At 43.5% G+C, this 27,076-nt stretch overlaps 1 protein-coding gene across 8 annotated transcripts in view; it reads left to right on the plus strand.

Annotated features, from left to right (window-relative positions):
* Window positions 1-27,076, plus strand: part of arhgap32b (Rho GTPase activating protein 32b) — a 645,931-nt gene that overhangs the window by 240,078 nt on the left and 378,777 nt on the right. For all 8 annotated transcript variants that reach the window (XM_068053769.1, XM_068053766.1, XM_068053771.1 and 5 more), the window contains one exon: window positions 15,326-15,434. In XM_068053769.1, coding sequence (XP_067909870.1) covers window positions 15,326-15,434 — 109 coding nt within the window. The remainder of the gene's footprint in view (window positions 1-15,325; window positions 15,435-27,076) is intronic.

The following is a 27,076-nucleotide window of genomic DNA, read 5'->3' on the forward strand; positions in this document are numbered from 1 at the left end:
TTATCTTAGCCCCGTCACGGTCTTGTGTTGTTTTTTTTTTCTCTCCTTGTGAAAATTGGGTGCGTCTTTAAGACTGTAAAAGATCAGTGCACCTTTAAGAACTTTCTGGAGGCTCAGTGAGCCAAAGTGCATCCTGGTTGCCAAGCAATAGCCATAGAGAGAGAGAGAGGACAGAGATTCAATGTTGCAATTTGACTTTTGAAAACTGGCTGGCAAAAAACTGGTTTGAGCAGGAACAGACAGTTCCAGTAACTGAAGGGAAAAGGAGAGCTCTCTGAGACAATTTAAACTGAAGGGAAAAGAGCTGTGTTGTTTCTCAAGAAAGTTTTACAAAGTCAAGCCGAATTAATTCCTTAAGAAAAATAAGAAAAGCTTTTCTTTCTTAACAAAGTATCAGTATTGCTGTGCTTATCACTGAAGGGACAGTTGAAGTACCCTTTTTTCATCGGATCTTGGAAGACTGCAAGTGAACTTTGACCGTGTTGTATTAGAAGACCATTCATCAGGAACGTAACTTACAAAGACTTGTTTATTTGTTTTATTTCTGAGAAAAAGCAACTTGTAAAGTCTGCATTCTTTTTAAAAACTCGAACCATTGTTTATTTTTAGTATATGTATGCTATTACAGGAGTTAGATTTTTAAATAAGTTATACAGTCTTTAGATATTGGTTTATCTTGGTGTTTAAGATTTTAATATTTTTAAAATAAATAGTTCATATGTTGATATCTAAAGATACCTGGTTTGGTTCGCTTCATTCGGGGGTTACTAGATTTTTCAATTTGGCTGTTTTTTTTTTCGATTTGGAAAGCTTAAAGAAATATGATGTGACCTGTGGAGCGATGGAACTGAATTGACAGTGCGTTGCTCCCACCGCGATCAGAATCATATATTTTAATTGGGGGGCTTTGCCCTGAGCGGTCGTAACACCCCTCACACTTACTCTCTTACTCACACTCATGTAGTGGTTAACTGGAAAAATTTTAAAAAATTGATTCAGAGCTATGTTACAGGCAAAAAAAAAAACATTTGGGCTGATTACTTGCTCATCTTAAAGAAAACAGCAGATGAGATATGTTGTGTTCCAAAATTGACATACAGTCTAACTTCCGAGTACACGTAGATGGGTTACTGAGATCTTGTAGAACAGTTCTTTTCAGGCGGTGTTGAGAACCAGTCTAGCAGGCTCTTGCATAAAGACAGCAGATGAGATGAATTGACACACAGGACCTCTCAGGGTCTTTTAGAGAAGCTGGAAAGCATGCTGGGTTGTGGTCTTCTTCCTTCACTTCTTCAGCAGGCTAACTTTATCAGCCGCTCACTCCAGAAGGTAAAATACACTGATAGCACAACCAAAAACCTGCGAGTTTTCTCTCTCTGGTGCGCGCTGCTGCTCCCGGGCTTGTCCAATCAAGGGGTGCGTGACTGACTTCTCTGCCCACATCTTCCCCTGTTACCAGGGTTTCTGTCCTATTTTTAACTTGAGTCATGTGACAATAGTAAACATTGGTGGCAAACTAGTTCTTTCAGTGTCCTCTTGAAAAAAAAAAGTCCAACATTTATTCAATTTGACTATGAATTCCTCAAAAATATTTTAACAAAAAAAAAGAAGCACCTTCATAACAATACTACCAAAGCCTTTAGGACCTTTGCCCACTCTAACCAGTGCATTGTGTAAACAAATCATTAATCTCTGGTGCAATGAACCAAGTAACGGTAACATTATAATTAATTATCTTTTCACTGGTCGGTTGGTCTTCTGATTATTTTGTAGGCTAAACTCATGGTTTTTTTTATTTGTTCGTGGGATGTGGGTGTTGCTGGCTAGGCCAGCATTTATTGCTCATCCTTAATTGGATACGTGGAATTTTCACGGCATCCAGAAAGAGGGTTGATCAATAAAGCATAGGAAATGGTCTTCTGCTTCTCACTTAAACCCTGCTCTTTCCAGATTATATCTTCAGCCTTTTTGTATTCTCCTCTTCAATGGCTTTCCCTGGTAATTGCTACAAATCTCTGTTACCCCTTCGGTGGAAGTGTTCTGCTTCTTTCTCCTTACTTACCATTGATTTACTTCCTTGAAATGACCTGCCACAAACAGGAATTGAATCTAGGACCTTATTGGCCTATTTAGTTGCAGAATGCCGGCCGCATACTTAGTGCACCATCCAGGGAAACAGATCACATGATAAATGTGCATGGGGATGACTATTGAGCTCATCCTTGTTCACTGTAGCAGGAATGTAAAATGCCTGCGCCATCCCTGTTGACCCTGCAAAGTCCGCCTTACTAACATCTGGGGGCTTGTGCCAAAGTTGGGAGAGCTGTCTGGCAGACTAATCAAGCAACAGCCTGACATAGTCATACTCACCGAATCATATCTTACAGGCAGTGTCAGACACCACCATCACCATCTCGGGATATGTCCTGTCCCACCAGCAGGACAGACCTAGCAGAGGTGGCGGCATAGTGGTATATAGTCGGGAGAGAGTTGCCCTGGGAGTCCTCAACATCGTTTCCAAACCCCATGAAGTCTCATGGCATCAGGTCAAACATGGGCAAGGAAACCACCTGCTGATTACCACCTACCGCCACCCCCCTCAGCTGATGAATCAGTACTCTTCCATGTTGAACAGCAATTGGAGGAAGCACTGAGGGTGGCAAGGGCGCAGAATGTACTCTGGGTGGGGGACTTCAATGCCCATCACCAAGAGTAGCTCAGTAGCACCATGACAGACTGAGCTGGCCGAGTCCTAAAGGACATAGCTGCTAGATTGGGCCTGCGGCAGGTGGTGAGGGAACCAACAAGAGGGAATAACATACCTGACCTCATCCTCATCAATCTGCCTGTCTCAGATGCATCTGTACATGACAGTATTGGTAGAAGTGACCACCGCATAGTCCTTGTGGAGACAAAGTCCCGTCTTCACATTGAGGATACCCTCCATCATGTTGTGTGGCACTACCACCATGCTAAATGGGATAGATTTTGAACAGATCCAGCAATGCAAAACTGGGCATCCATGAGGCGCTGTGGGCCATCAGCAGCAACAGAATTGTACTCGACCACAATCTGTAACCTCATGGCCCGGCATATCCCCCACTCTACCATTACCAAGAGACTAACCCTGGTTCAATGAAGAGTGCAGGAGGGCATGCTGGGAGCAGCACCAGGCACACCTCAAAATGAGGTGTCGACCTGGTGAAGCTACAACCCAGGACTACTGCGTGCCAAACAGTGTAAGTAGCATGCGATAGACAGAGCTAAGTGATCCCATAACCAACGGATTAGATCTAAGCTCTGCAGTCCTGTCCTATCCAGTTGTGAATGGTGGTGGACAATTAAACAACTAACTGGAGGAGGTGGCTCCACAAATATCCCCATCCTCAACGATGGGGGAGCCTAGCACATCAGTGCGAATGGTAAGGCTGAAACATTTGCAACAATCTTCAGCCAGAAATGCCGAATTGATGAACCATCTTTGCCTCCTCCTGAAGTCCCCAGCATCACAGATGCCTGTCTTCAGCCAACTCGATTCACTCCGCATGATATCAAGAAGCAACTGAAGGCACTGGATACTGCAAAGACTATGGGCTCTGACAACATTCCGGCAATTGTACAGAAGTCCTGTGCTCTGGAACTTGCCGCCCTAGCCAAGCTGTTCAATACAGCTACAACACTGGCATCTACCCGGCAATGTGGAAAATTGCCCAGGTATGTTCTGTACGCAAAAAGCAGGACAAGTCCAACCCAGACATCAGCCTACTCTCAATCATCAGTAAAGTGATGGAAGGTGCCGTCAACAGTGCTATCAAGCGGCCCTTGCTTAGAAATAACCTGCTCACTGACGTTCAGTTTGGTTTCCGCCAGGGCCACTCGTTCCAGACCTCATTATAGCCTTGGTTCAAACATGGACAAAAGAGCTGAACGTGAAGTGAGAGTGACTGCCCTTGACATCAAGGCAGCATTTGACCGAGTATGGCATCAAGGAGCCTTCGCAAAATTGGAGTCAATGGGAATCAGGGGGAAAACTCTCTGCTGGTTGGAGTCTTGCCTAGCGCAAAGGAAGATGGTTGTGGTTGTTGCAGGTCAATCATTTCAGTCCCAGGACATCACTGGAGGTATTCCTCAGGGTAATGTCCTAGGCCCAACTATCTGCAGCTGCTTCATCAATGACCTTTCTTCAACCATAAGGTCAGAAGTGGGGATGTTCACCGATGATTGCACAATGTTCAGCACCATTCACGACTCCTCAGGTACTGAAGCAGTCCATGTAGAAATGTAGCAAGACCTGGACAATATCCAGGCTTGGGCTGATAAGTGGCAAGTAACATTTCTGCCACACAAGTGCCAGGCAATGACCATCTCCAACAAGAGAGAATCTAACCATCACCCCTGGACATTCAATGTCAGTACAATTTGGGAACACCACCACATGCAAGTGCCCCTCCAAGCCATACACCATCCTGACTTGGAACTATATCGCCGTTCCTTTACTGTCGCTGGGTCAAAGTCCTGGAACCCCCTTCCTACCCCACATGGACTGCAGCGGTTCAAGAAGGCAGCTCACCACCACCTTTTCAAGTGAAATTAGGGATGGCCAATAAATGCTGCCCTTGCCAGAGACACACACACCACAAGAACAAATAAAAAAAATCCAACATTTAATTTTAGTTGCTGCATATGAGTTCTGTTTCAGTCTCAGCAAAGAATGCTGGAAACCCAGTCAGAGGGGAGCAAGGCTTTCCCATGTTTTTTTGTTCAATTTGTTCATGCGATGTGGGTGTTGCTGACCAGGGTAGCATTTCGTGCTCATTCCTTGAGAAGATGGATGTGAACCGTTGCAGCCCATGTGGTGTAGGTGCATCCACAGTGCTGTTAGATAGGGAGTTCCAGGATTTTGACCCAGTGACGTTGAAGGAAGGGTGGTATATTTCCAAGTCAGGATGATCTGTGACTTGACAGGAACTTGCCGATGGTGGTGTGTTCCCATGCTCCTGCAGGCTGCCTAAAGAGTGATAGTGTTGATGTGTGTGGGTGGAGTTGACTAAGGTGTAGCACTTGGAGAGGGGCTTGGGAGGAGATTCAGGGGAGAAATAAGGAAAGTTGCTACACAAATGCAGTAATACCACAGGGTAAGTGCAGATTGTACGTGGCTGAAAGTAGTGAGTTAAAACACTTAGTCCAGTGATGTCTAAAACACCCTGCAGCATTTTACAATATGTGTATGATATATTTTAGGGATTTTACTCAGCTTTAGCATTGAAGTATCTCCAGCACTTCAATTTAGCTAATTTTCTCTCCTGAACCCAAGTGCAGCGAGGAAGAGGGTGTCACTGTATTTTTGTCCAAAAATGCCTTGGCTAGGTGGGTGAAGGGAACGGGGGAAGCAGCAGAGGTAACTAAACGGATGGTTTCATTGTTAGAGATAGAGAAATTCATGACCACCTTGCATCTCCTTTTGAAAGTGAGGGTGGAAGAGACTGGAGAGGGGTTTGAGGAGATTGTTAGAAGTGGAGGATGGATGATCGGAGTTATCTTTGCTCTTCAGGATGATCCTGGACAAGTGGGTGGTATGAGCAGCAGAGTTTCGGATGGGCTGAATAGAACATTGGCGTTCCCCACCACCAACCTCAGTCGAACCTGCCCCTCCCACCCTTCTTTGCCTTTGTTCTATTCCTTTTTCAGTGGGAGTTGGTAATTTTTGTAATGGAATGGATGTGGGCTCAGGGCTAAACTGAATGTTTAAGCAGTTTATTTAACTTAGGCAGTGAGCGCAGAACTCATGAACGCAATTCACAGGATTAGAGATTGGAATAATCTTTTTGCTCACAGAACAGATCCCCAGAGAAAAGAATTATTTCTAGGTCATTCGATACTGTTAAAGGATCTCGATCAATTGCTGGAGTAGAAGGGGTTTTAGAGATACCAGTAGTTGATTTGAATTGCCTGCGAGTTGGGAAGTGAGTAGCGTGTTCTTTTTTGGGAAGCACGAGTATCTGTAATTGAGGTAGACGTACATGGAGTGTAGCTGGAGTAGATTGGATGGGCCAAAAGCCCTTTCTTGTCCCAAACCTTCTCATGTTAGCTCGTTCAAGACAACAGTACAGTTGAGTGTATCCCAATCATCTAACATTCCATTTAGTTCATTTAATCTCCTGAGTGTTTTTATAATGTAGAACATGTAAGACTAGCCTTGGATCTTAGCAGTGATCTAATACGTGTCTGCTCCAACTAGCATCAGATATTCTTGCATTCCACTCGTGGTGGGAGCATGAAGAGAAATCAATGCTGGTTTCTCAAACAGCAGCATATTTTGCGCTCCTATCAAAGCATTTGCTAGTGTCTGTATACAATATTCTTTCTGAATTGCATTCACTCATTGTTAGGCCAAATAACTTACAGTAATATCTACCTTTACTCCATTGTTCAGTAGATAGTAATAAAACAAGCTAAGCATGTGGACTCTCTCCTCAGATGCTGCCAGACCTGCTGAGTATTTCCAGCATTTCTTGTTTTTATTTCAGATTTCCAGCATCCGCAGTATTTTGCTTTTATATAGCATGAGTAAGATTTGTTGTATAAAAGTCTGTTCAGAGCCAGACTATTGTAATCTTGAGTGCATGTTTGCATGTATTCTACCTGTTGTACTGTATAATTTAACATTGGCCATGTACTTGTTAAAGTTACTTTGTGCGAATTGCAGTGTGTTTTAGCCTAGAGGTCAGTCGAATGATCTGCCATCTGCAAGATGCAGTGCTGGCTGTTGATAACTGATTAGTGCTTAAAAGCTGTTATTAAAATTTCAGCATTGTCATGTGCTCAATTTGAGGTGAAGCACTTGTTCAATGTTATAATAATTTTAATAGAGATATTTAATGAGCATTGTCTGTAATTTGAGTTGGTACAGTGGATGTATTGTCCAGTACTGATTCTAGCTGGGACTTGAAGCACAGCTTTTAACTAACAGGTATTTTGTTGCATATATGTATTATTGAAAACCATTACAGGCTTTGGGCAGTGAAGTTTGATCAATGAGATCAGGGTTAAGTTTCCTGAACAACACTCAGATTAATGCCCAGATCTCCACTTCAGTTTGCTTCTATAAACTGTTCAGATTACAGGTTCTGAATTGGCAGCATGTACCAAGCAGGTTCCAAAATAAAGTGACAGGACCGTGGGCTCTGGATGCAGGTGATTCCTTCTCTTTCAACTGTCCTGCTGACTGGCTGAGGGAGTGCTGCATTTCCAGAAATGCTGATTTCAGATGAGATATTAAACTGAGGTCATATTTACCTGTTTGGGTTGGTATAAAAGTTACAATGGCGCTCTTCAGAGAGGAATGGAGTAATTTTCCTGGGTTCCTGTACAGTATTTCTCACTTAATCAAGATGAAAAGAGATACACTGGTTATTTATCTTTTCTGTTTGTGTGACCTTGCTATGTAAACCAGCTACTGTGTAACTGCACTTCGGAAGTAGTTCATTGGCCGTGAAGCAGCTTTGGGACATGCTGAGGATCAGAAAGGTGCTACATAAATGCAAGAAGCAAATGTTACACTGTTGTTCAAAAAAAAAAGGTATGAAGATAAACCCAGCAACTATAGGCCAGTCAGTTTAACTTCAGTGGTGTGAAAGCTTTTAGAAATGATAATCCGGGACAAAATTAACAGTTGCTTGGACAAATGTGGATTAATTAGGGAAAGTCAGGACAGATCTGTCAAAGACAAATTGTGTTTAACTAGTGAGTTTTTTTGATGAGGTACCCGATGAGGGTAAAGTGGTGTATATGAACTAAAAGGCATTTGATAAAGTGCCAACAGCAAAGTTGAAGCCCATGGAATAAAAGGGAAAGTGGCAGCATGGATATGAAGTTGGCTGAGTGACAGGAAACAGAGTAGTGATGAACGGTTGCTTTTTGGCCTGGAAGAAGGTATACAGTAGGATAATAAGAACAAAATACTGTAGATGCTGGAACTCTGAAATGAGGACAGAAAGGGCTGGAAATACTCAGCAGGTCTGGCAGCATTTGTGTAGAGAGAAACAGTTAACGTTTCAGGTCTGCGACTGAAACTCTGTTTCTCTCTACACAGGTATACAGTGGGGTTCCCCAGGGATCAGTAATAGGACCACTGCTGTTCTTGATGTATATTAATGACCTAGACTTGGGTATTCAGGACACAATTTCAAAATTTGCAGATGACACAAAACTTGGAAGTATTGTGAACTGTGAGGAGGATAGTGATCGACTCCAAGAGGACATAGGCTGGTGGAATGGGTGGATGTGTGGCAGATGAAATTTAATGCATAGGAGTGTGAAGTGGTACATTTTGGTAGGAAGAATGAGGAGACGTGATATAAAATAAAGGGCATAAATCTAAAGAGGTTGCAGGAATAGAGAGACCTGGGGTTATTTGTGCACAAGTCATTGAAGGTGGCAGGGCAGGCTGAGAAAGTGGTTAAAAAGGCATATGGGATCCTGAGCTTTATAAATAGAAACATAGAGTACAAAAGCAAGGAAGTTATGATGAACTTTTTATAAAACCTCAACTGGAATATTGTTTCCAATTCCGGGCACCGGAAATTAGGAAGGGTGTGAAGGCTTTAGAGCGGGTACAGAAAAGATTTTCAAGAATGTTTCCGGGGATGAGGGTCTTCAGTTACGTGGATAGATTGGAGAAGCTGGGGTTGTTCTCCTTCGAGGAGAAGGTTGACAGGAGATTTGATAGAAATGCTCAAAATCAGGAGTATTCTGGACAGAGTAGATGGGGAGAAACTGTTCTTATTAGTGGAAGGGTCAAGAACCAGAGGACATCAGTTTAAGGTGGTTGGCAAAAGAAGCAATGGTGAAATGAGGAAAAACTCCTTAACACAGCGAGTGGTTAAGATCTGGAATGCACTGCCTGAGTGTGTGGTGGAGGCAGATACCATCAAAGCTATCACAGAATCACACAGAATTACAGAATAATACAGTACAGAAGAGGCCCTTCGGCCAATCGAGTCTGCACCGATGCATTAAAACACCTGACCTGTCTACCTAATCCCATTTGCCATCACTTGGCCCATAGCCTTGAATGTTTTGACGTGCCAAGTGCTCATCCAGGTACTTTTTAAAGGATGTGAGGCAACCTGCATCTACCACCCTCCCAGGCAGGGCATTCCAGACCGTCACCACCCTCTGGGTAAAAAAGTTCTTCCTCAAGTCCCCCTTAAACTTCCCGCCCCTCACCTTAAACTTGTGACCCCTCGTAACTGACCCTTCAACTAAGGGGAACAGCTGCTCCCTATCCACCCTGTCCATGCCCCTCATAATCTTGTACACCTCGATCAGGTCACCCCTCGGTCTTCTCTGCTCCAGCGAAAACAACCCAAGCCTATCCAACCTCTCTTCATATCTTAAATGTTCCATCCCAGGCAACATCCTGGTGAATTGCCTCTGCACCCCCTGCAATGCAATCACATCCTTCTTATAATGTGGCGACCAGAATTGCACACTGTACTCCAGCTGTGGCCTTACCAAAGTTCTGTACCACTCCAATATGACCTCCCTGCTTTTTTAATCTGTGCCTCGATTGATAAAGGCAAGTGTCCCATATGCCTTTTTCACCACCCTATTAACCTGCTCTTCTGCCTTCAGAGATCTATGGACAAACACGCCAAGGTCCCTTTGTTCCTCGGATCTTCCCAGTGTCTGGCCATTCATTGAATACTTCCATGTCACATTACTCCTTCGAAGTGTATCACCTCACACTTTTCAGCATTAAATTCCATCTACCACATTTCTGCCCATTTGACCATCCCGTCTATATCTTCCTGTAACCTAAGACACTCCACCTCACTGTTAACCACTCGGCCAATCTTTGTGTCATCCGCGAACTTAGTGGAATTGGATAAGCACCTGTAGAGAAAAAAAATTGCAGGACTACGGGGAAAGGGCGGAGGAGCAGGATTAGCTGAGTTGCTCATGCAGCGAGCCAACATGGGCACAATGGGTCAAAAGACCTCCTTCTTGGCTATAAACATTCTATGCTTCTAAGAAGTATTAGCGAGTTAGGTTTGTGCCAGTTCGTTGCATGATCATTCCAAAGTTAATGTCACTGCCCCTCTTCTTCCTGTAGCTCTGTATCTGCCTCTGCTTCAAATATTTATCTGCTTTTCCATTCAAAGATGCAATGGTCCCTGGCTCAACCACTGCCTATAATGAGACATTGTATGTTCCAAAAGCTCTCTACATAATTTCTCCTAACCTCTCTTAGTGACCTTTTTAAATTGATGATTGTATTGTACTGACTCCCTAAGTAGAGGAAGTAGTTTTTCACTATTCTCTCTATCAAGACCCTTCTTCATATAAGTTATCTCCACTCAGCCTTTTCTGCTTTTGTGATAACAGTCCCAGTATCTCAAGTCTGTCCTTATAACTATAGTTTCCCATCCTTTGTATCATCATGGTCAATCTGCACATCACTGAGATGAAACAGAGCAGATTAACCTTTTTGAGTATTGAATTTCTTTTGGAACTTGCACATTTGTGAACTGCTAAAAATTATTTTTCTTTATGACTTTAATGTCCTTTCCATAATTATGTGCTTAAAATTGCTCATGGCACCTAACTGGCTTAACCAATGTTTTTGTACAAGTGGATCAGTACTTTACACTGGCATTCTGTGCCTCTATTTATGAAACCCTTTGTCTACTTGCTCTTGTGGGGCTGAATGTTCCTGGTTGTACCACGGTCGCCACATCGTTGTGGGACATCTGTCGCAATCTTCCTGGAGGTGACCAATTAAGAAGCCTCCTCCAGGGACTGCATCCAATTAAGGATGGTGGGCGGACCAAGGATACAGAAGGCCCAATAGGTGGGTTTGCAGCGAGCGATGTCTGGCTGGCAGCCCCCCTTGGGAGAGACGAGCTTTGCTGAGGCAGACGAGAGTCTGTGAGGTCACCTCAAAATGCAGGCACTCTGTGCAGCTTTGGGAAAAATGTAAAATTGTGCATGGCCACAGCTGCTAAGCCATCATTGTGGAGGGCACCGCGCCTCCCCCGCCCATCTTCCACCACCACTGGAAGGCTACCTCCAGTTGTTTGGCAAGCACTGGCCTCAGCAGTGGGTGGGGACTGTCCACTGCTGGGAAGATCTTGCTGGTACTATCAGTATTTCCCCAATTGAACCAATCAGCAACCCCTTTGGAGGGAATCATCCGCATCGCTGTTTCCAAGAGACCTACTGAATCAGTCATCTATCACTGCAAACTAAAAGCCTCAGGACCACTGAATTCAGCTAGAAGCCAGCTGAATCATCAAACTCGACAGCCTGTATACATTTTTTTCCTATGGACACTAACTCAACCAATTTACTCTTTGCCATTCTGAAATGTATTTGTGTGTGTGTGAACCTCTGGTGTCTGTATGTGGGTGAAAGTTGGTGCGTAGTTTATTATTTTAATTAGTTCGGTTTAAGTACAATAAAGTTAACCTCTTTCTTTGTTAAACTCAAGAAACCTGTCCAATTGGTTCTTCTCATGATCATAACAAGTAAGTAATCAAACACCTACTGAATTGTCCAATACATCCACTTTAAAAAAGAATTAAACTTGTTGTGGTGAAATAAGGAGAGGGAAAGGAGGGAAGTCGTAGTCTTTCAACCCCTCCTCACCTGACCGTAACAAATGCCACTGATGACGCTTTTGCATCCCAGACTGTAGAACATGTTCCTGTAACTTGCAGAAATTGCCATCAATTACCAGCATTAACCTCTGTGTACTGTGCTAGTAATAAAATGATAAATAATCTATCACAGGCAAAAGACTTGTCCTCCCTTATCCTGTACTCAATACTCTGGGGTATGTAGTGTTCATTCTATCCCTTCTTTCTTGTAGAGTGCTCTAAGACATCTTCCAGCATGTAAGGAGGGTTATATAAAGGCACATTGTAGTTCATGGAGTGATACAGCACTGAAACAGGCCCTTCGGCCCACCGAGTCTGTGCCGACCAACAACCACCCATTTATACTAATCCTACATTAATCCCATATTCCCTATCACATCCCCACCATTCTCCTACCACCTACCTACACTAGGGGCAATTTACAATGGCCAATTTACCTATCAACCTGCAAGTCTTTGGCTGTGGAAGGAAACCGGAGCACCTGGCGGAAACCCACGCAGTCACAGGGAGAACTTGCAAACTCCACACAGGCAGTATCGAGAACTGAACCCAGGTCGCTGGAGCTGTGAGGCTGCGGTGCTAACCACTGCGTCACTGTGCCGCCCCAGTTGATCAAAAAAGAAATACTGCACCTTATTATGCCTATATCAAAGTGCATCCCATACCATCTTTAATAGCTAAAAACATACCTGTACCACACTGAAGTGTCATTATGTACTTAAGCCAAAGTGAGGCTTGAACTGACAACTTTCTGACTCAGAGGTTTGAATGCTGCCAACTGAACCGACACTACACTGCCATTGCAAAGTTTGTGTCTGGAGCTGGGGAAGATACTCTCCTGCACTCTCACCAAATCCTCACAGCTGAAGGGACCCCAGAGCTACCTATGGGCAAAGGATTCCTGACATTCCACCCTGACACTTTAAGTTTCCAAAAGCACTTTCCTCTGATTAAGTGGAGTGTTCAGTAAACACTCTGTCTGACCTGAGCCTACGACCAAGCTATTGTCTGTTCCTAGTCAGTAAGTAAATGTACATAGCATCGGGTCCGAAATGTCCAAAAGGTCATAAATTGACATTTTGTACAACTCAAAAACAAAGGTTTGATTCCGTTGTCTATAAAGTTTAATCTTATATGGGCCTTACTGATGAGTGCTGCTTTAACACTTTTACACATTACAATATGTTTTCCTGTCCTTTGCAGCTCATTTAATTAATAACATTCTCACCTAAGAGGGAACAGTTTAGCGCTCATGGCTGAAGCACCTTTCCCCGTGTCCCTCTGATAAGAGTCTTGAACCCAGCAACACTCTCACCTGTTAGACATTGGCTGGCTTGGATCATGGATAATTTTAGTAGGTGTGTTGATCTAGGACTCGGATGGCTTCTGCTTTGGTAAACCATTAACCAAATCTTCAGTTTTCACATAACATTGTCTGAATCTTTGCTTCAGGCTTGTACTGATCTGGAATTGAAGGATACATGACTCCCATACTAGCATTAACCCTTTGAAATTACAGTTTTATCCCTCTGCAGATGCAGTCTGTCCAGACCTTTGTGTAAGTAGTGGATGGAATGCCTGCATTAGTTTATGCAGGTCCTTCTGTCCACCTGGGCCATATATCATTATTAAACTGCTTAAAGCTTGACTTTTCCACTTGCCAAGCAGCTTGTTGCTGAACACACATACTCTTTGTGTCCATCTTTATCAAAGCCTAGTTTCAGTCCTGTGAGCAAAATGTTGGTTACTTCTGGGTAATAGACAATGTTTGGGGACAATCATTGGTGTGTGATTGTAAAAGGTTCTCAAGAGAATAATGGCTAGCTGGACGTTACACTGCATTTTGGTGCTAGTTTGAGCATATTGTTCAAAAATGCATTAATAACTTTTCAAAAATTTGTATTCGGAATAAACTGATTTAAATTGTAGAAAGGGGTGGGTGAATGGAAAGAAAACTCCCAAAATGCTTTACATGCTGTGCCTTCTTTGAATTTTTAAAATTTGTTCTTGGAATGTGGGTAATGTCGGAAAGACCACATTTATTGTCCATCCTTCAATGTCCTGGGAAGGTGGTGGAGAATCTTCTCATTGAAGCACTGCAGTTCTTGTGGTTGTGGTGTCCTCTTGATGGTGTTAGACAGGGAGTCTCCAGTGTTTTAACATTGAAGAAACGCAGGTGTATGTCTAAGCCAAAATGTATGGGACTTGGAAGTGTTACCGTTCCCATGATGCTGCTGTACTTGCCCTTCTCATAGGTGTAGGTCGTGGGTTGATGCAGTGAGTCCTGTAGATTGGACATACTGTGCCAACTTTCCACTGTTAATGGAGGAGCGGAAATCAATGTTCTTGCTAAGCGACACAGATGTGTGAGTCACGCAGTAGCCTGAAAAGTACTGTGCAGGCCTTGTGCTTTGATGAATAGCGCATGTCCACGGCCGTGCAAAAAAATTTAAATGGACTGCTCGCTGATAAAAATGGGCCACACGCAACAACTAAATTTTAAAGGGAGCAGTAGTGGAAATTAAGCCCAGTAGCAGTGATACAGATCAAATGAACTGCTTTATTCTGAATGATGTGAAGCTTATTAAGTGCTGTTACAGCTCTACCCATCCAGGCAGATGATATTCCATTTACTCTTGGCGTGAGCATTGTGGAATACAGTGAGTATTGCTGCATCGGAAATTGTGGCCGTTGTTATGTGTATAGCAAGATCCTATGTCCAGCAGTAAAATGAGTGACCAACTAAACTGTTTGGTGATGGTGGCTGAAGGAATAAGATTGGTTTGTACTTGCTGCTGTTCAATCTTCAGTCCGTTAACACCCTATCTGTACTAATGCTTTGTCTTTCAACACACCATTAACATATTGTTTGCCTTTGCTCCATGACCTTTTGGACAGCTATGTGGCCTTGTCCAATCTACACCTTCTCCTTTGTTATCTCTTGCCCCACTCCCGCCTCACTTGCTTATAACCTTTGACATTTCTAATATTTGCTAGTTCCGAAGAAGGGTCACTGACCCGAAACGTTAACTCTGCTTCTCTTTCCACAGATGCTGCCAGACCTGCTGAATGGTTCCAGCATTTCTTGTTTTTATTATATAATATTGGTTGGGTCTTCTTTAAATAGTGCCATGGGATCTTTACAACAGAACTAGAGACTGTCGAGCATGGGATTAGTTTAACATTTCTTCTGAAGCCCATCAACCGCAACAATCTATCAGTCCCTCAGTATTGGAGTGTCAACTTTGGTTACGTACTAAAGGCTTGGAGTGGGGCTGAAACCCACACCTTCAATGGTTACCAAGGTTAAAGTATGTATTCACTAAGGACCTATGTAGATTTGTACGTTAAAACATCTGATTGGAGGCTGTTTCATATTATTTTCTTTGATTATTCTGCTGGGGTCATGTTTAGGCCCATCTTCATTTATCCATCCTGAAAGACTGAACACTCCCCCCATTGCTGCATCAAATTGTTTCTTAACGATTCCAAAGTTTCTGCCTCCATAGCTTTGTTCAGGAATCCATTCCATGTGTTCATTACTCTTTGCATGAAGAACTTCCTGATATGAATGCTGAAGATACTGTTCACTAGTCTGAACTGCACTGGGATTTTTTCTTGTTGAGTGTCTGATTTTTGGTTTTATCTGTTCTTGTTTGCAGGTTGAAGAGAAGCTCTCAACCACTAGAGGAAGATGATTACGTTCCAGAATTGTTGCTGACTCTCCCTCCTCGTGATCGTCTCGATTGGGAAGAGACAATCAGTGCTATGGTAATGCCTCCTTGTCAAATGTTCTTATGGACAGGTTGAAGTTCTCCCTTTCATTTGTTGCTATGCATATTAAAACCACCCATGTCCAGTAATTTGAATTACACCAGCCATCCTTTGGCGAACTGCTGAACCCAGAATAAGAAAAACTATTTGTGTGCTTTCAAGCCTAATTTCACTTGTGCAAAATCCATTGACATTACCAATGCAAATCTGTGGCTGCATCAGGTTCTACCATACATGTGATTGTTAGATTTAGCAAGAGGCAAAGCCAAGTGTCAGCAATTGTCATGGTTGTTTAAAAGAAAAGTGCTAAAAATCAGTGTTCAAACTGACTTGCTGATAAATAAGACTGATACCGATGGACAGGACTGATGCTTCAGTGGTCCCAGATACCACGTATGTAGAGAATGAAATGTACAGCCAACATTTCCAAATTCTAATGAAGGGTCCCACCAGGTACTTGGGGATTGTTGAAATAAATGTGCTCATTGTGAATGTCAGCTCAGTTGAAGTGATGTATGCAACACAGTTTTCCTGGATAATTGGTTTTATTTTGAACCAAGTTGTTGCATAGCTTTAGAGAGAGTTTTGGTGGTGAAATGGATTAAAGCCCGAGTGCACTGCACGATGCATTGGTCGCAAGCAGATCATCCTTCAGACAATGAGCTGTGATTCGCAGCTCGGGTACTGTGAAGGGACATTAAATAGAGTGAAATGAGAGGCAACATCACCTGAGACCTCTCTGACACACCTCCTCATAGTGTGTGTTTACCTTAGGCCCCTCTGACACATCTCACCACTGATTTCAGAGTGTTATCGGCAGACACCTGGGAGGAAGAGATGAAGTCTTCACCAACCTCCATCACGTGAGTGGCACGTGGAGACCAACAAAAAATGACAGGAGAACCAGAATATACATAGAATAATAGAGTGGATACAATACAGGAGGAGGCTATTCAGTCCTTCATATCTGTGCCGGCTCTCTGCAAGACCAACTCAGCTTGTCCCACTCCCCTGCATTTTCCCCTTAGCCCTGCAGCGTATTTCTATTCAGATAATTATCCAATTTCCTTTTGAAAACCATGATTGAATCTGCCTCCACCACACTTTCAGGCAGTGTATTCCAGATCCCTGTGTTTAAAAAAAAAAGGTTTTCCTTGTGTCGTCTTTGGTTCTTTTGCCATTCACCTTAATTCGGTGGTTTCTAGTTCTCGACCCTTCCACCAATGGGAACAATTTCTCCCTATCTACTCTGTTGAAGTTACAGAAAGCAAAATACTGAGTGGCACTGATAATGTGACTCGTTAGTTTCCACAGCACATGAGGCTGGCACTGTGTAACTCAGATCCTGCTGATCAAGCTAAAAGAAGTTTAAATGCTTTATTTCTTTCCTGTTTATTTTGGCATAATTCTCATCTCTCTAGTGAAGCATCATGTGTGGACCAATCAAAAAGTGCGTAGATCAGGGGTCTGTAAACTATTGTGAGATACAGAGATCAGGGGTCTGTAAACCACTGTGAGATACAGAGATCAGGGGTCTGTAAACCACTGTGAGATACAGAGATCAGGGGTCTGTAAACCACTGTGAGATACAGAGATCAGGGGTCTGTAAACCACTGTGAGATACAGAGATCAGGGGTCTGTAAATCACTGTGAGATACAGAGATCAGGGGTCTGTAAATCACTGTGAGATACAGAGATCAGGGGTCTGTAAACCACTGTGAAATACAGATTTTTTTTCAGGTGGATGGATGTGTTAATGACCTAAACCTGTGCTACACATTGCACTTGTACACTGTCTTTTGTATATGCAGAGCTACTGTTGATATGTGTTAGTCTGGTTTTGAGATCATTCTGCTTCTGAATCATTATCCCAGGTATGGACTGGTAGACCGAGATATTTACAGATGCAATTCTGTCATAATCTAAGGTGCAAAAAAGATTTATCAGGATGATACCAGAAGTGAGTGGTTATATCTGTCAGGAAAGATTAACAGCTGGAGCTGTTTTCTCTAGGAAACAGGAGGCTGAGGGGAGCCTTGATTATGAAAGGATTTGATCGAATATATGTGGAGATATTTTCACTTATGTGGAGTCTAAAACTAGAGGTCACAGTTATAAGATATATTAAATCCAGTGGAGAATTCTGAAGAAAGTTCTTTACTTATAGAGTGATGATAACGTGGACCTTGCTACCAAATGGACTAGTTGAGGCGAAAAGCAGGGATGCATTTAAGGGAAAGCTTACTTGAGGGAGAAAGGAATGCTGATGGGGTTAGATGAATTTGGTGGGGAAGGAGGCTTGGTGGGAGCATAAGCACAAGCATGAAGCAGTTGGGTCACAGGCCCGTTTTTGTGCTGAGCATTTTATGCACTTTCCGTGTATATTCAAACAGCTGCCAAAAAGCAGCAGTTTAAATGCATCAGCCTATTGCAGTAGCGAAGCTGAGAGTCACCTCTGCAGTTTGCATTGTTTGAAGAGTTAAACACATGTACTCCAAGGGTCTTTATCAGACAGATCAAATGCTGTGTTACATGTGTTAATAGTGTTAGTTTGGTTTGTTGATAGCACACTCTTCTGAGTCAGAACGTGATGGGTTCAAGACCCTCTTGAGGATTTTTTTATTCATTCGGGGATGTGAGCATTGCTGGCAAAGCCAGCATTTGTTGCCCATCCCTAAATTGACCTTGAGAAGGTGGTGGTGAGCAGCCTTCATGAACCGCTGCAGTACATGTGGTGTAGGTGCACCCACAGTACTGTTAGGAAGACGTTTCAGGATTTTGACCCAGTGATAGTGAAGGAACTAGTTCCAGGTCAGGATGGTGTATGGCTTGGAGGTGAACTTGCAGGTGATGGTGTTCCCATGCATCTGCTGCCCTTGTCCTTCTAGTTGGTAGAGGCCGTGGGTTGGCAAGGTGTGTTTGAAGGTGGCTTGGTGAATTGCTGTAGTGCATTTTGTAGATGGTACACACTGCTGCCACGCTGCGGTGGTGGTGGAGGGAGTGAATGTTGAAGGTGGTGGATGGGGTGCCAATCAAGTGGACTGCTTTGTCCTGGATGGCATTAAGCTTCTTGAGTGTTGTTGGAGCGCCACTCATCTGGACGTGGAGAGTATTCCATCACACTCCAGACTTGTGCCTATAGACGGTGAACAGGCTTTGGGGAGTCAGGAGGTGAGTTATTTGCTGCAGAATTCTCAGCCTCTGACTTGCTCTTGTAGTTTCGCTATTTAAGCTCATAATTCAGGTTGACACTCCAGTGTGTTACACTGTCTGAGGTGCCACCTATTGGAGGGGACGTTAAAATGAACCCCATCTCCTGATTCTGGTGGGTAGAAAAGATCCCATGACACTGAAGAAAAGCAGAGTAGTTCTCTGGTATCCCGGTCAACGTTCCTCCCACAGCCAACATGACCAAACTATTCCTCTCACTTGCTGTTTGTGGGACCTTGCTGAAAACAAAATTGGCTCCTGCACTTATCTACAAAACAGAATTTGCAAAGTAATTCATTGATTCCAAAATGCTTTGGGATTCCCAGAGGATGTGATAAGGCCCTGTATGAAATCATTTGTTTTTTGCAAGGGTGAGGATGATGGTGTGGAGAAAGAAAAACAAGAAAGATCTGCACTTATAAAGTACCTTTTCACAACCACCAGACATCTCATAGTGCTTTACAGCCAAAAAAGTACTTTTGAAGTGTGGTCATTGGTGTAATGTAGGAAATGTAGCAGCCAATTTGCACACAGCAAACACGTACAAATAGCAATGTGATAATGACCAGATAATCTGTTCTTGTGATGTTGATTGAGGGATAAATATTGGCCAGGACACCAGGGATAACTCCACTGCTCTTCTTCAAAATAGTGCCAAGGGATCTTTGACATCCACCTGAGCAGGCAGATGGGGCCTCAGTTTAATGTCTCATCTGAAAGATGGAATCTCCGACAGTGCAGCAGTCAGCCTTGATTTTTGTGCTCAAAGCCTGGAATGGGATATGAATGGTGAAACTATACAAGTTCAGTAAAGATGCTATTTAATGGTTACCTGTTAAAATGAAAATCCTGTGCATTTATATGCTAAATATTTGTTGCTCATTTGTTTCCATATTCCACAAATTTGGTAGTTTGGGCCATTTTGAATCCTAATGTGGTTTCAGTGAGAAAAACAACATTTTACATCATTTTTGAGATGCAGAACTGTCAGTCCCAGGGAATGAATGGGTAGCGAGTTACCATGGCGATTTAAGTACTGAGATTTATTTGCTAATCTGGAATCAGCACAGTTGATTTCTGTGCATTTTTCCTATGCACTGTTGACCACCTTCTGTGAGAATGCCTGAGGGCTTTATCTGGTTGGCCACTTAAAAAATCTTTAAGGCATTTGATAGAAAATGTGCATTTCACAAAATAGCTGAAGTGATCTATGAGACGTTAAACTAAGGCCCCATCTGCCTGCTCGGGTGGATGTAAAAGATCCCATGGCACTATTTCGAAGAAGAACAGTGGAGTTATCCCTGGTGTCCTGGCCAATAGTTTTCCCTTTATCAACATCACAAGAACAGATTATCACATCGTCCCAGAAATTGCTAGAAAAAATTAGATCGCACAAAATTCATCAATTTGTGGCAAAACAAAGGCCATGAGTTCTGATTGTCCAGGTTGCTGGATGATTTGTGTTCTTTCACTATTAACCTCTGGGGGGAAAAAACCCAGAAAAATGGCAACCTCATCATGAGCCACTCCGTTGAAATTATTTGCACGACATAAAATTGCTGGATTTGTGCCAGAAATGCAAATTAATCTCACGGCACCATTTAGGGCTGGTAATTCAGGTCACAAGGACCCTGTTAATGATATGATGTATGGTCCTGACATGAAACTCAACCTTGGAAGCCCAGAAAGGAACAAATGAAACTGCAGTGTTGTAGCACACTGTTCCTAGAGGTCTTTTCTATTTAAAATTTTCCTTGTTTCTATTTAATTTATTTATCTCTAATCCATCCTATTTCCTTCTCCGTCACTTGCTATTTCCTTATCTATCCAGTTTTATTGGTTAAGGAAATAGACCATTGACACAATGTTTAGCGAGGTCACAGATGTCTTGTTGATCTTCCTTATCAATTCATAGTTCCAGCAATTTGTGGAGCAAATATAGTGGAATCTGAAGGTTTAAGAAAAATGTCCAATTTGTGTTGCTCACTTGACTCTGCCATTCCAGCACTTTCTGGGCCATGGTGTTTGCATGCTGCCACTGATCTTAACTGGAAACACAGATAGTCATCATGCAGGCAGTGATTGATTACAAGTGTTGTTTCTGAGGCGTGTATGACGGCACAGAATATATGTGCTAACTCCAGCATAAATATCATTTGCAACAAACAATTCAGTAAAGCAATTGTGTTAAAGGAAGTAATGTTTGACATTGTCCGCAAACATTGCTTAGTTTGCATAGACTGGCAGATTTCCTACACCAAACAGTGATCCAGATAGGGTAGCCTGTCAGTGAGTGTTACCTGAGGTCCTAATTGTTTCCACTAGTTTGAAAATGCCATGCTCGGGGTGGGGTGGGGTGGGGGGGTGGGGTGGGGGGGTGCGGTGGGGAGGAGTTCTTCCGGTTTTCTCACCAACATTCCTCAGTAGACTTGTTTACATTAATAAAAACTCACCAATTTCCCCGCTTTTGTTAAGGACCTTATACAGATAAGCTTGGAAACTGGGAGAAGCCATTGCTGTTTTGAAGTTGGACATTTCTGTGCATGTTATTTCCATTTCCTTTCATCTCCATGGCCTTTCAAAAGATGCAAGTAGAAAGTTTGAAGATGATGTTAAAAGCTGTCAACTGCAGAATTTATCCTTAATCTCAGTTGGCCACAGTCAGCCAGCTCGAGGCCCTTCACTAACCTGAAGTCGGGGGACGGCGGCAGCAGACCTGGAAGGAGTTGGGAGTGGAAACAGACCTATAAAGGAAAGAGCGGGGCTCGAGGCCCTTCACTATCCTGAAGTCCGGGGCGGTGGAGGCAGTCTATCTGACTGTTTCTGCGCGTGCGCTGTTTGGATTTAATGTGTAAAAAAAGAACAGTGACATCACTGAAATTCTGCGTGCTGATTGGTCGGTGGGTGGCAGCTGTTATTGCCTGGGTTAACTGAGATTGATTGGAGTTAAAAAAAAAAGGTTCCTTTTAAATTAAATCCCAAGGATAGCTACCTGTAAATTTTTAGTATTTACTGGCTATATTAGTGCTGTTTGCATGGAGTGAGGCTGTAAGTTAAGTGTGGGTATTTTCGTTGGCTGGGGTTGGTGGAAGGTGCTCTTTGGTCTTTATCTTTGTCAGCCTCAAAGGTACAGGGGATAAAAGTTGATTGTAAGTAGCTGGTAAGTTATTACACTAGCAAGTTTTTTTTTCATTGTAAAAGTAAGTAATGGCGGGGCAGCTTGGCCAAGCGGAATGTATCTCCTTGCAGTGTGGGAAGTTGTGGACGTGCCATGTGACCTTGGTGAACATGTCTGCCAAAAGTGTGTCTGGTTGCAGAAGCTTGAGCTTCGGGTTTCGGAGCTCGAGTGGCGGCTGGAGTCACTGTGGCGCATCCGCGAGGTGGAGGACTACGTGGATGGCACGTTTCAGGAGGTAGACAAGCTGGTGCCTAGGCGAGCACAGTTGGGGGATGACTGGGTGGCTGCCGAACGGACAAAGAAGTCAGGGCAGGTTGTGCAGGAGTCCCTAGAGGACATCCCACTTTCTAACTGGTACTCAGTTCTGAGTACTGATGAGAGAGAGGGTTCCTCTGGACAATGCACTGAGAGTCATGACTGGAATGTTATGGCTGACTCAGCTGGGCTGGGATGGAGAAAAAGGGACAAGAGGGCAATAGTGGTAGGGGATTCTATGGTTAGAGGAATAGATAGGCGTTTCTGTGGTCGCAGATGTGATTCCAGGATGGTACGTTGCCTCCCTGGTGCAAAGGTCTTGGATATCACTTTGAGCGGCTATAAAGTATTCTGAAGGGTGAGGGTGCACAGCCGGAGGTCGTGGTCCACGTTGGTACCAATGACATGGGTAGAAAGAGGGATGAGGTCCTGCAAAAAGGATTTAGGAGCTAGGCAGCAGATTAAAAAGTAGGACCTCAAAGGTTGTAATCTCTGGGTTTCTTCTGGTGCCACTGGCCAGTGAGTATATGAATCGGAGGTCAGAGCAGATGAATGCGTGGTTGAAGCGATGGTGCAGGAGGGAGGGCTTTAGTTTCTTGGATCACCTGGGCCTGTTTCTGGCAAATGTGGGATCTGTATAAGATGGACGGGTTGTACCTGAACCAGAATGGGGCAAGTATCCTTGCTGGGAGGTTTGCTAGTACGGTTGGGGGTGGTTAAACTAATTTGGCAGGGGGATGGGATACAGAGTGGAAGCACAGTAGAGGGTGATGTACAATCGAATATAAATGTGAAGCTGAGTCAGTCCGGAGGACAGAGTAAATGTAGACCTGTTAAGGCTCAAGCAAATAATGCAAGGCTGGATTGTATCTATTTTGATGCAAGGAGTCTTACTAGTAAGGCAGATGAATTGAGGGTGTTGATTAACACCCGTCCATCTTATACAGATCCCACATTTGCTAGAAACAAGCCCAGGTGATCCAAGAAACTAAAGCGCTCCCTCCTGCACCATCTCTTCAACCACGCATTCATCTGATCTAACCTCCGATTCATATACTCATTATTGCTATCACAGAGACATGGCTGAGGGAGGGGCAGGACTGGCAGCTTAATATCCCAGGGTATAGAATCTTCAGATGTGATAGGGGAGGGGGTAAAAGAGGAGGTGGGATTGCGCTGTTGATTAAAGAGACAATTACTGCACTAAGGGATGATATCTTAGAAGGTTCCTCTAATGAGGCCATATGGGTAGAACTTAAAAACAAAGAGGGGGCTATTACTTGGCTGGGAGTGTACTACAGGCCTCCAAACAGTCAGGGAGAGATAGAGGAGCAGATATGTAGGCAAATCTCAGAGAAGTGCAAAAATAATAGGGTAATAATAGTAGGGGATTTCAACTTCCCCTGTATCAACTGGGATAATCTTCGTGCAAAAGGCTTAAAGGGGGTGGAATTCTTAAAGTGCTTTCAGGAGAGCTTTGTGAGCCAGCGCGTAGAGAGTCCTACAAAAGGAGGGGCGGTACTGGACTTAATCCTAGGGAATGAAGCAGGACAAGTGGTAGAAGTGGCAGTGGGGGAGCATTTCGGGGATAGTGACCATAACTCTGTAAGATTTAAGGTAGTTATGGAAAAAGACATAGAGGGTCTGGAAGTAAGAGTACTGAATTGGGGGAAGGCAGATTTCAATATGATAAAACAGGATCTGGCCAAAGTGAACTGGGAGCAGCTTCTGATAGGAAAGTCTATATCAGACCAGTGGGAGTCATTTAGAAGGGAAATTGTGAGGGTTCAGGTGCAGCATGTTCCTGTAAAGGTGAAGAGTAGGACCAACAGGTCAAGGGATATAGAGGATTGGATAAGGAAAAAAAGGAGGCGTATGGCAGATTCAGAGTGCTGAAAACAGCGGAGGCCCTAGAGGAATATAGAAAGTGTAGGATGGTACTTAAAAGTAATTAGGAGAGCGAAGAGGGGGCATGAAAAATCACTGGCAGACAAGATAAAGGAAAATCCCAAGGCGTCTTCTAAGTATGTTAGGAGCAAGAGGATAACCAAGGAAAAAGTGGGGCCCGTTAGGGATCAAAGAGGCAATCTGTGTGTGGAGCCGGAGGACGTAGGTGAGGTTTTGAACGATTACTTTTCATCTGTGTTCACTACGGAGAGGGACAACGTAGATGTAGTGATCAGGGAGGGGGATTGTGATATACTTGATCAAATTAGCATTGAAATAGAAATGGAGCTGTATTAGCAGGCTTAAAGGTGGATAAATCCCCAGGCCCAGATGAGATGTATCCCAGGCTGCTATGTGAGACAAGGGAGGAGGTAGCGGGGGCTCTGTCACAAATTTTCAGATCCTCTCTGGCCACAGGAGAGGTACCAGAGGACTGGAGGACAGCGAATATGGTACCATTATTCAAGAAGGGTAGCAGGGATAAACCAGGTAATTACAGGCAGGTGAGTCTAACATCAGTGGTAGAGAAATTATTGGAAAAAATTCTGAGAGACAGGATTAATCTCCACTTGTAGAGGCAGGGATTGATCAGGGATAGTCAGCATGGCTTTGTCAGGGGAGAACGTGTCTAACAAATTTGATTGATTTTTTTGAGGAGGTGACGAGATGTGTAGGTGAGGGTAAAGCAGTTGATGTAGTCTACATAGACTTCAGTAAGGCTTTTGATAAGGTCCTGCATGAGAGATTGGTTAAGGAAGTAAAAGCCCATGGGATCCTGGGTAATTTGGCAAATTGGATTCAAAATTGGCTTAGTGGCAGGGGGCAGAGGGTGATGGTAGAGGGTTGTTTTTGCAAATGGAGGCCTGTGACCAGTGGGGTACTGCAAGGATCGGTGCTGGGACCCTTACTGTTTGTAGTGTACATTAATGATTTAGATGTGAATATAGGAGGTGTGATTGCTAAGTTTGCAGATGACATGAAAATTGGTGGTGTCGTAAATAGTGAGGAGGAAAGCCTTAGATTACAGGACGATATAGATGGGCTGGTAAGATGGGCGAAGCAGTGGCAAATGAAATTTAATCCTGAGAAGTGTGAGGTGATGCACTTTGGGAGGACTAACAAGGCAATGGAATATACAGTAGATGGTAGGACCCTAGGGAGTACAGAGGGACCTTGGGGTGCTTGTCCATAGACCACTGAAGGCAGCAGCACGGATAGATAAGGTGGTTCGGAAGGCATATGGGATACTTGTCTTTATTAGCCAAGGCATAGAATGTAAGAGCAGGGAGGTTATGATGGAGCTGTATAAAACGCTGGTTAGGCCACTGCTGGAGTATAGTGTACAGTTCTGGTCACCATGCTGTAGGAAGGATATGATTGCAATGGAGCGGGTGCAGAGGAGATTCACCAGGATGTTGCCAGGGCTGGAGCATTTCAGTTATGAAGAGAGACTGGATAGGCTAGGGTTGTTTTCCTTAGAGCGGAGAAGGCTGAGGGGGGACCTGATTGAGGTATGCAAAATTATGAGGGGCATTGATAGGATAGATAGGAAGAAACTTTTTCCCTTATCGGAGAGGGGGAATGGATTAAAGGTAAGGGGCAGGAGGTTTTGAGGGGAGTTGAGGAAGAATTTTTTCACCCAGAGGATGGTTGGAATCTGGAACACACTGCCTGAAGGAGTGGTAGCAGCAGGAATCCTCACAACATTTAAGAAGTATTTAGATGAGCACTTGAAACGCCATAACATACAAGGCTGCGGGCCAAGTGCAAGGACATGGGATTAGTTAGGACGGGTGCTTGATGGTCGGCGCAGGCGTGTTGGGCCGAAAGGCCTGTTTCTGTGCTGTAAAACTCTATGACTCTGTGACTACACTGAGCACCCATTTTGATTTGATTGTTGAGGACTTTTCTTCGACTCAGTTTCTTTCTTGCCTATTGGAAATCCTTCAACATTTGGACTTATAAAATTAAATGAAGGAAATTTGTCAGTGCTGCTGTTCTAAACACATTATTCACATTGTGTAACATCTCTATTTTGGTGTATGTTTTCCTTTAGCTGAAATAAGTTATATGAAAGTTCCTGGATTTTTTTGTGGCTCTCAGTAAATTTTTCCAAATTAGCTCCCTATTGTTTTATGAAAAGGGTGTAGAAACTGAACGTGATGTGTATTTTTTGCAAGCTGATGCACTGGTTTGCTAGTCTTGTGCAGTGTGTGGAAGATGCTTGGAATAAAAGAGTTACCTACTTTTCAGGTTTGTCTTCACTCTTTAATTTGAGGCATTTTCCATGCATAATTCCTACTGAACCATCCCTTCAGGTCATATGGGTGAAATGATGATGTAATAGATGTCAAAAACAGCTTGACAGAATGCTGTCCCTTGAAATTTTCCCACAAACATTGTGAATCCCTCCTGTAGCATTTGAGGTATTCTTCACTTCCGGGGAGAACAACAAAACAGCCTATCTTTGGTCTGGCACATGGATAATGACAAGTAAGGGCTCAAAGAATTCACTTGTAGACAGTTGATGTGGATATGTCCCATCTGTCAATAGTGATCACACTGTGCTATAATCCTCGGCTTTTCTGAGTGTCAGGATGACCTATTTCATGAGGAATATTTCAAAATGCTATCCAGCACAATACTCAAACTTCCATTGCATAAAACGGTGACTTGATAATTTTTCAGCTTCCCTTGGTGCGCTGGGAATTTGCGGTTGCAACGGTGAAACTGTCAGCACTCATTATTACTATATAAAACTGACAGCAACTTCTGAGGCCTGCACATATGCAGTTCAAGGCAGAAACCCAGAAGTTGCTGTCAGTGATACCCTGCTCCTCCACGAGGTGCGCTGTTGCAGCCTTTGTAGACGGGATCAACACGGAATCACTGATTTGATATGAGCTTCCACTAGTTACACACTGTTCTCGCTGTTAAAAAAAAAATGAAAATGTTAAACATTGTTCAATCAGGAGTAACTGAGTTTTTAATGATGTAGTCATAATTGCTGGTGAATAACCACTCTGGCCCTGAGGTGTAGGGTCTCATT

The sequence above is a fragment of the Heterodontus francisci genome, chromosome 22 (genome assembly GCF_036365525.1).
Source record: "Heterodontus francisci isolate sHetFra1 chromosome 22, sHetFra1.hap1, whole genome shotgun sequence".
Taxonomy (NCBI): domain Eukaryota; kingdom Metazoa; phylum Chordata; class Chondrichthyes; order Heterodontiformes; family Heterodontidae; genus Heterodontus; species Heterodontus francisci.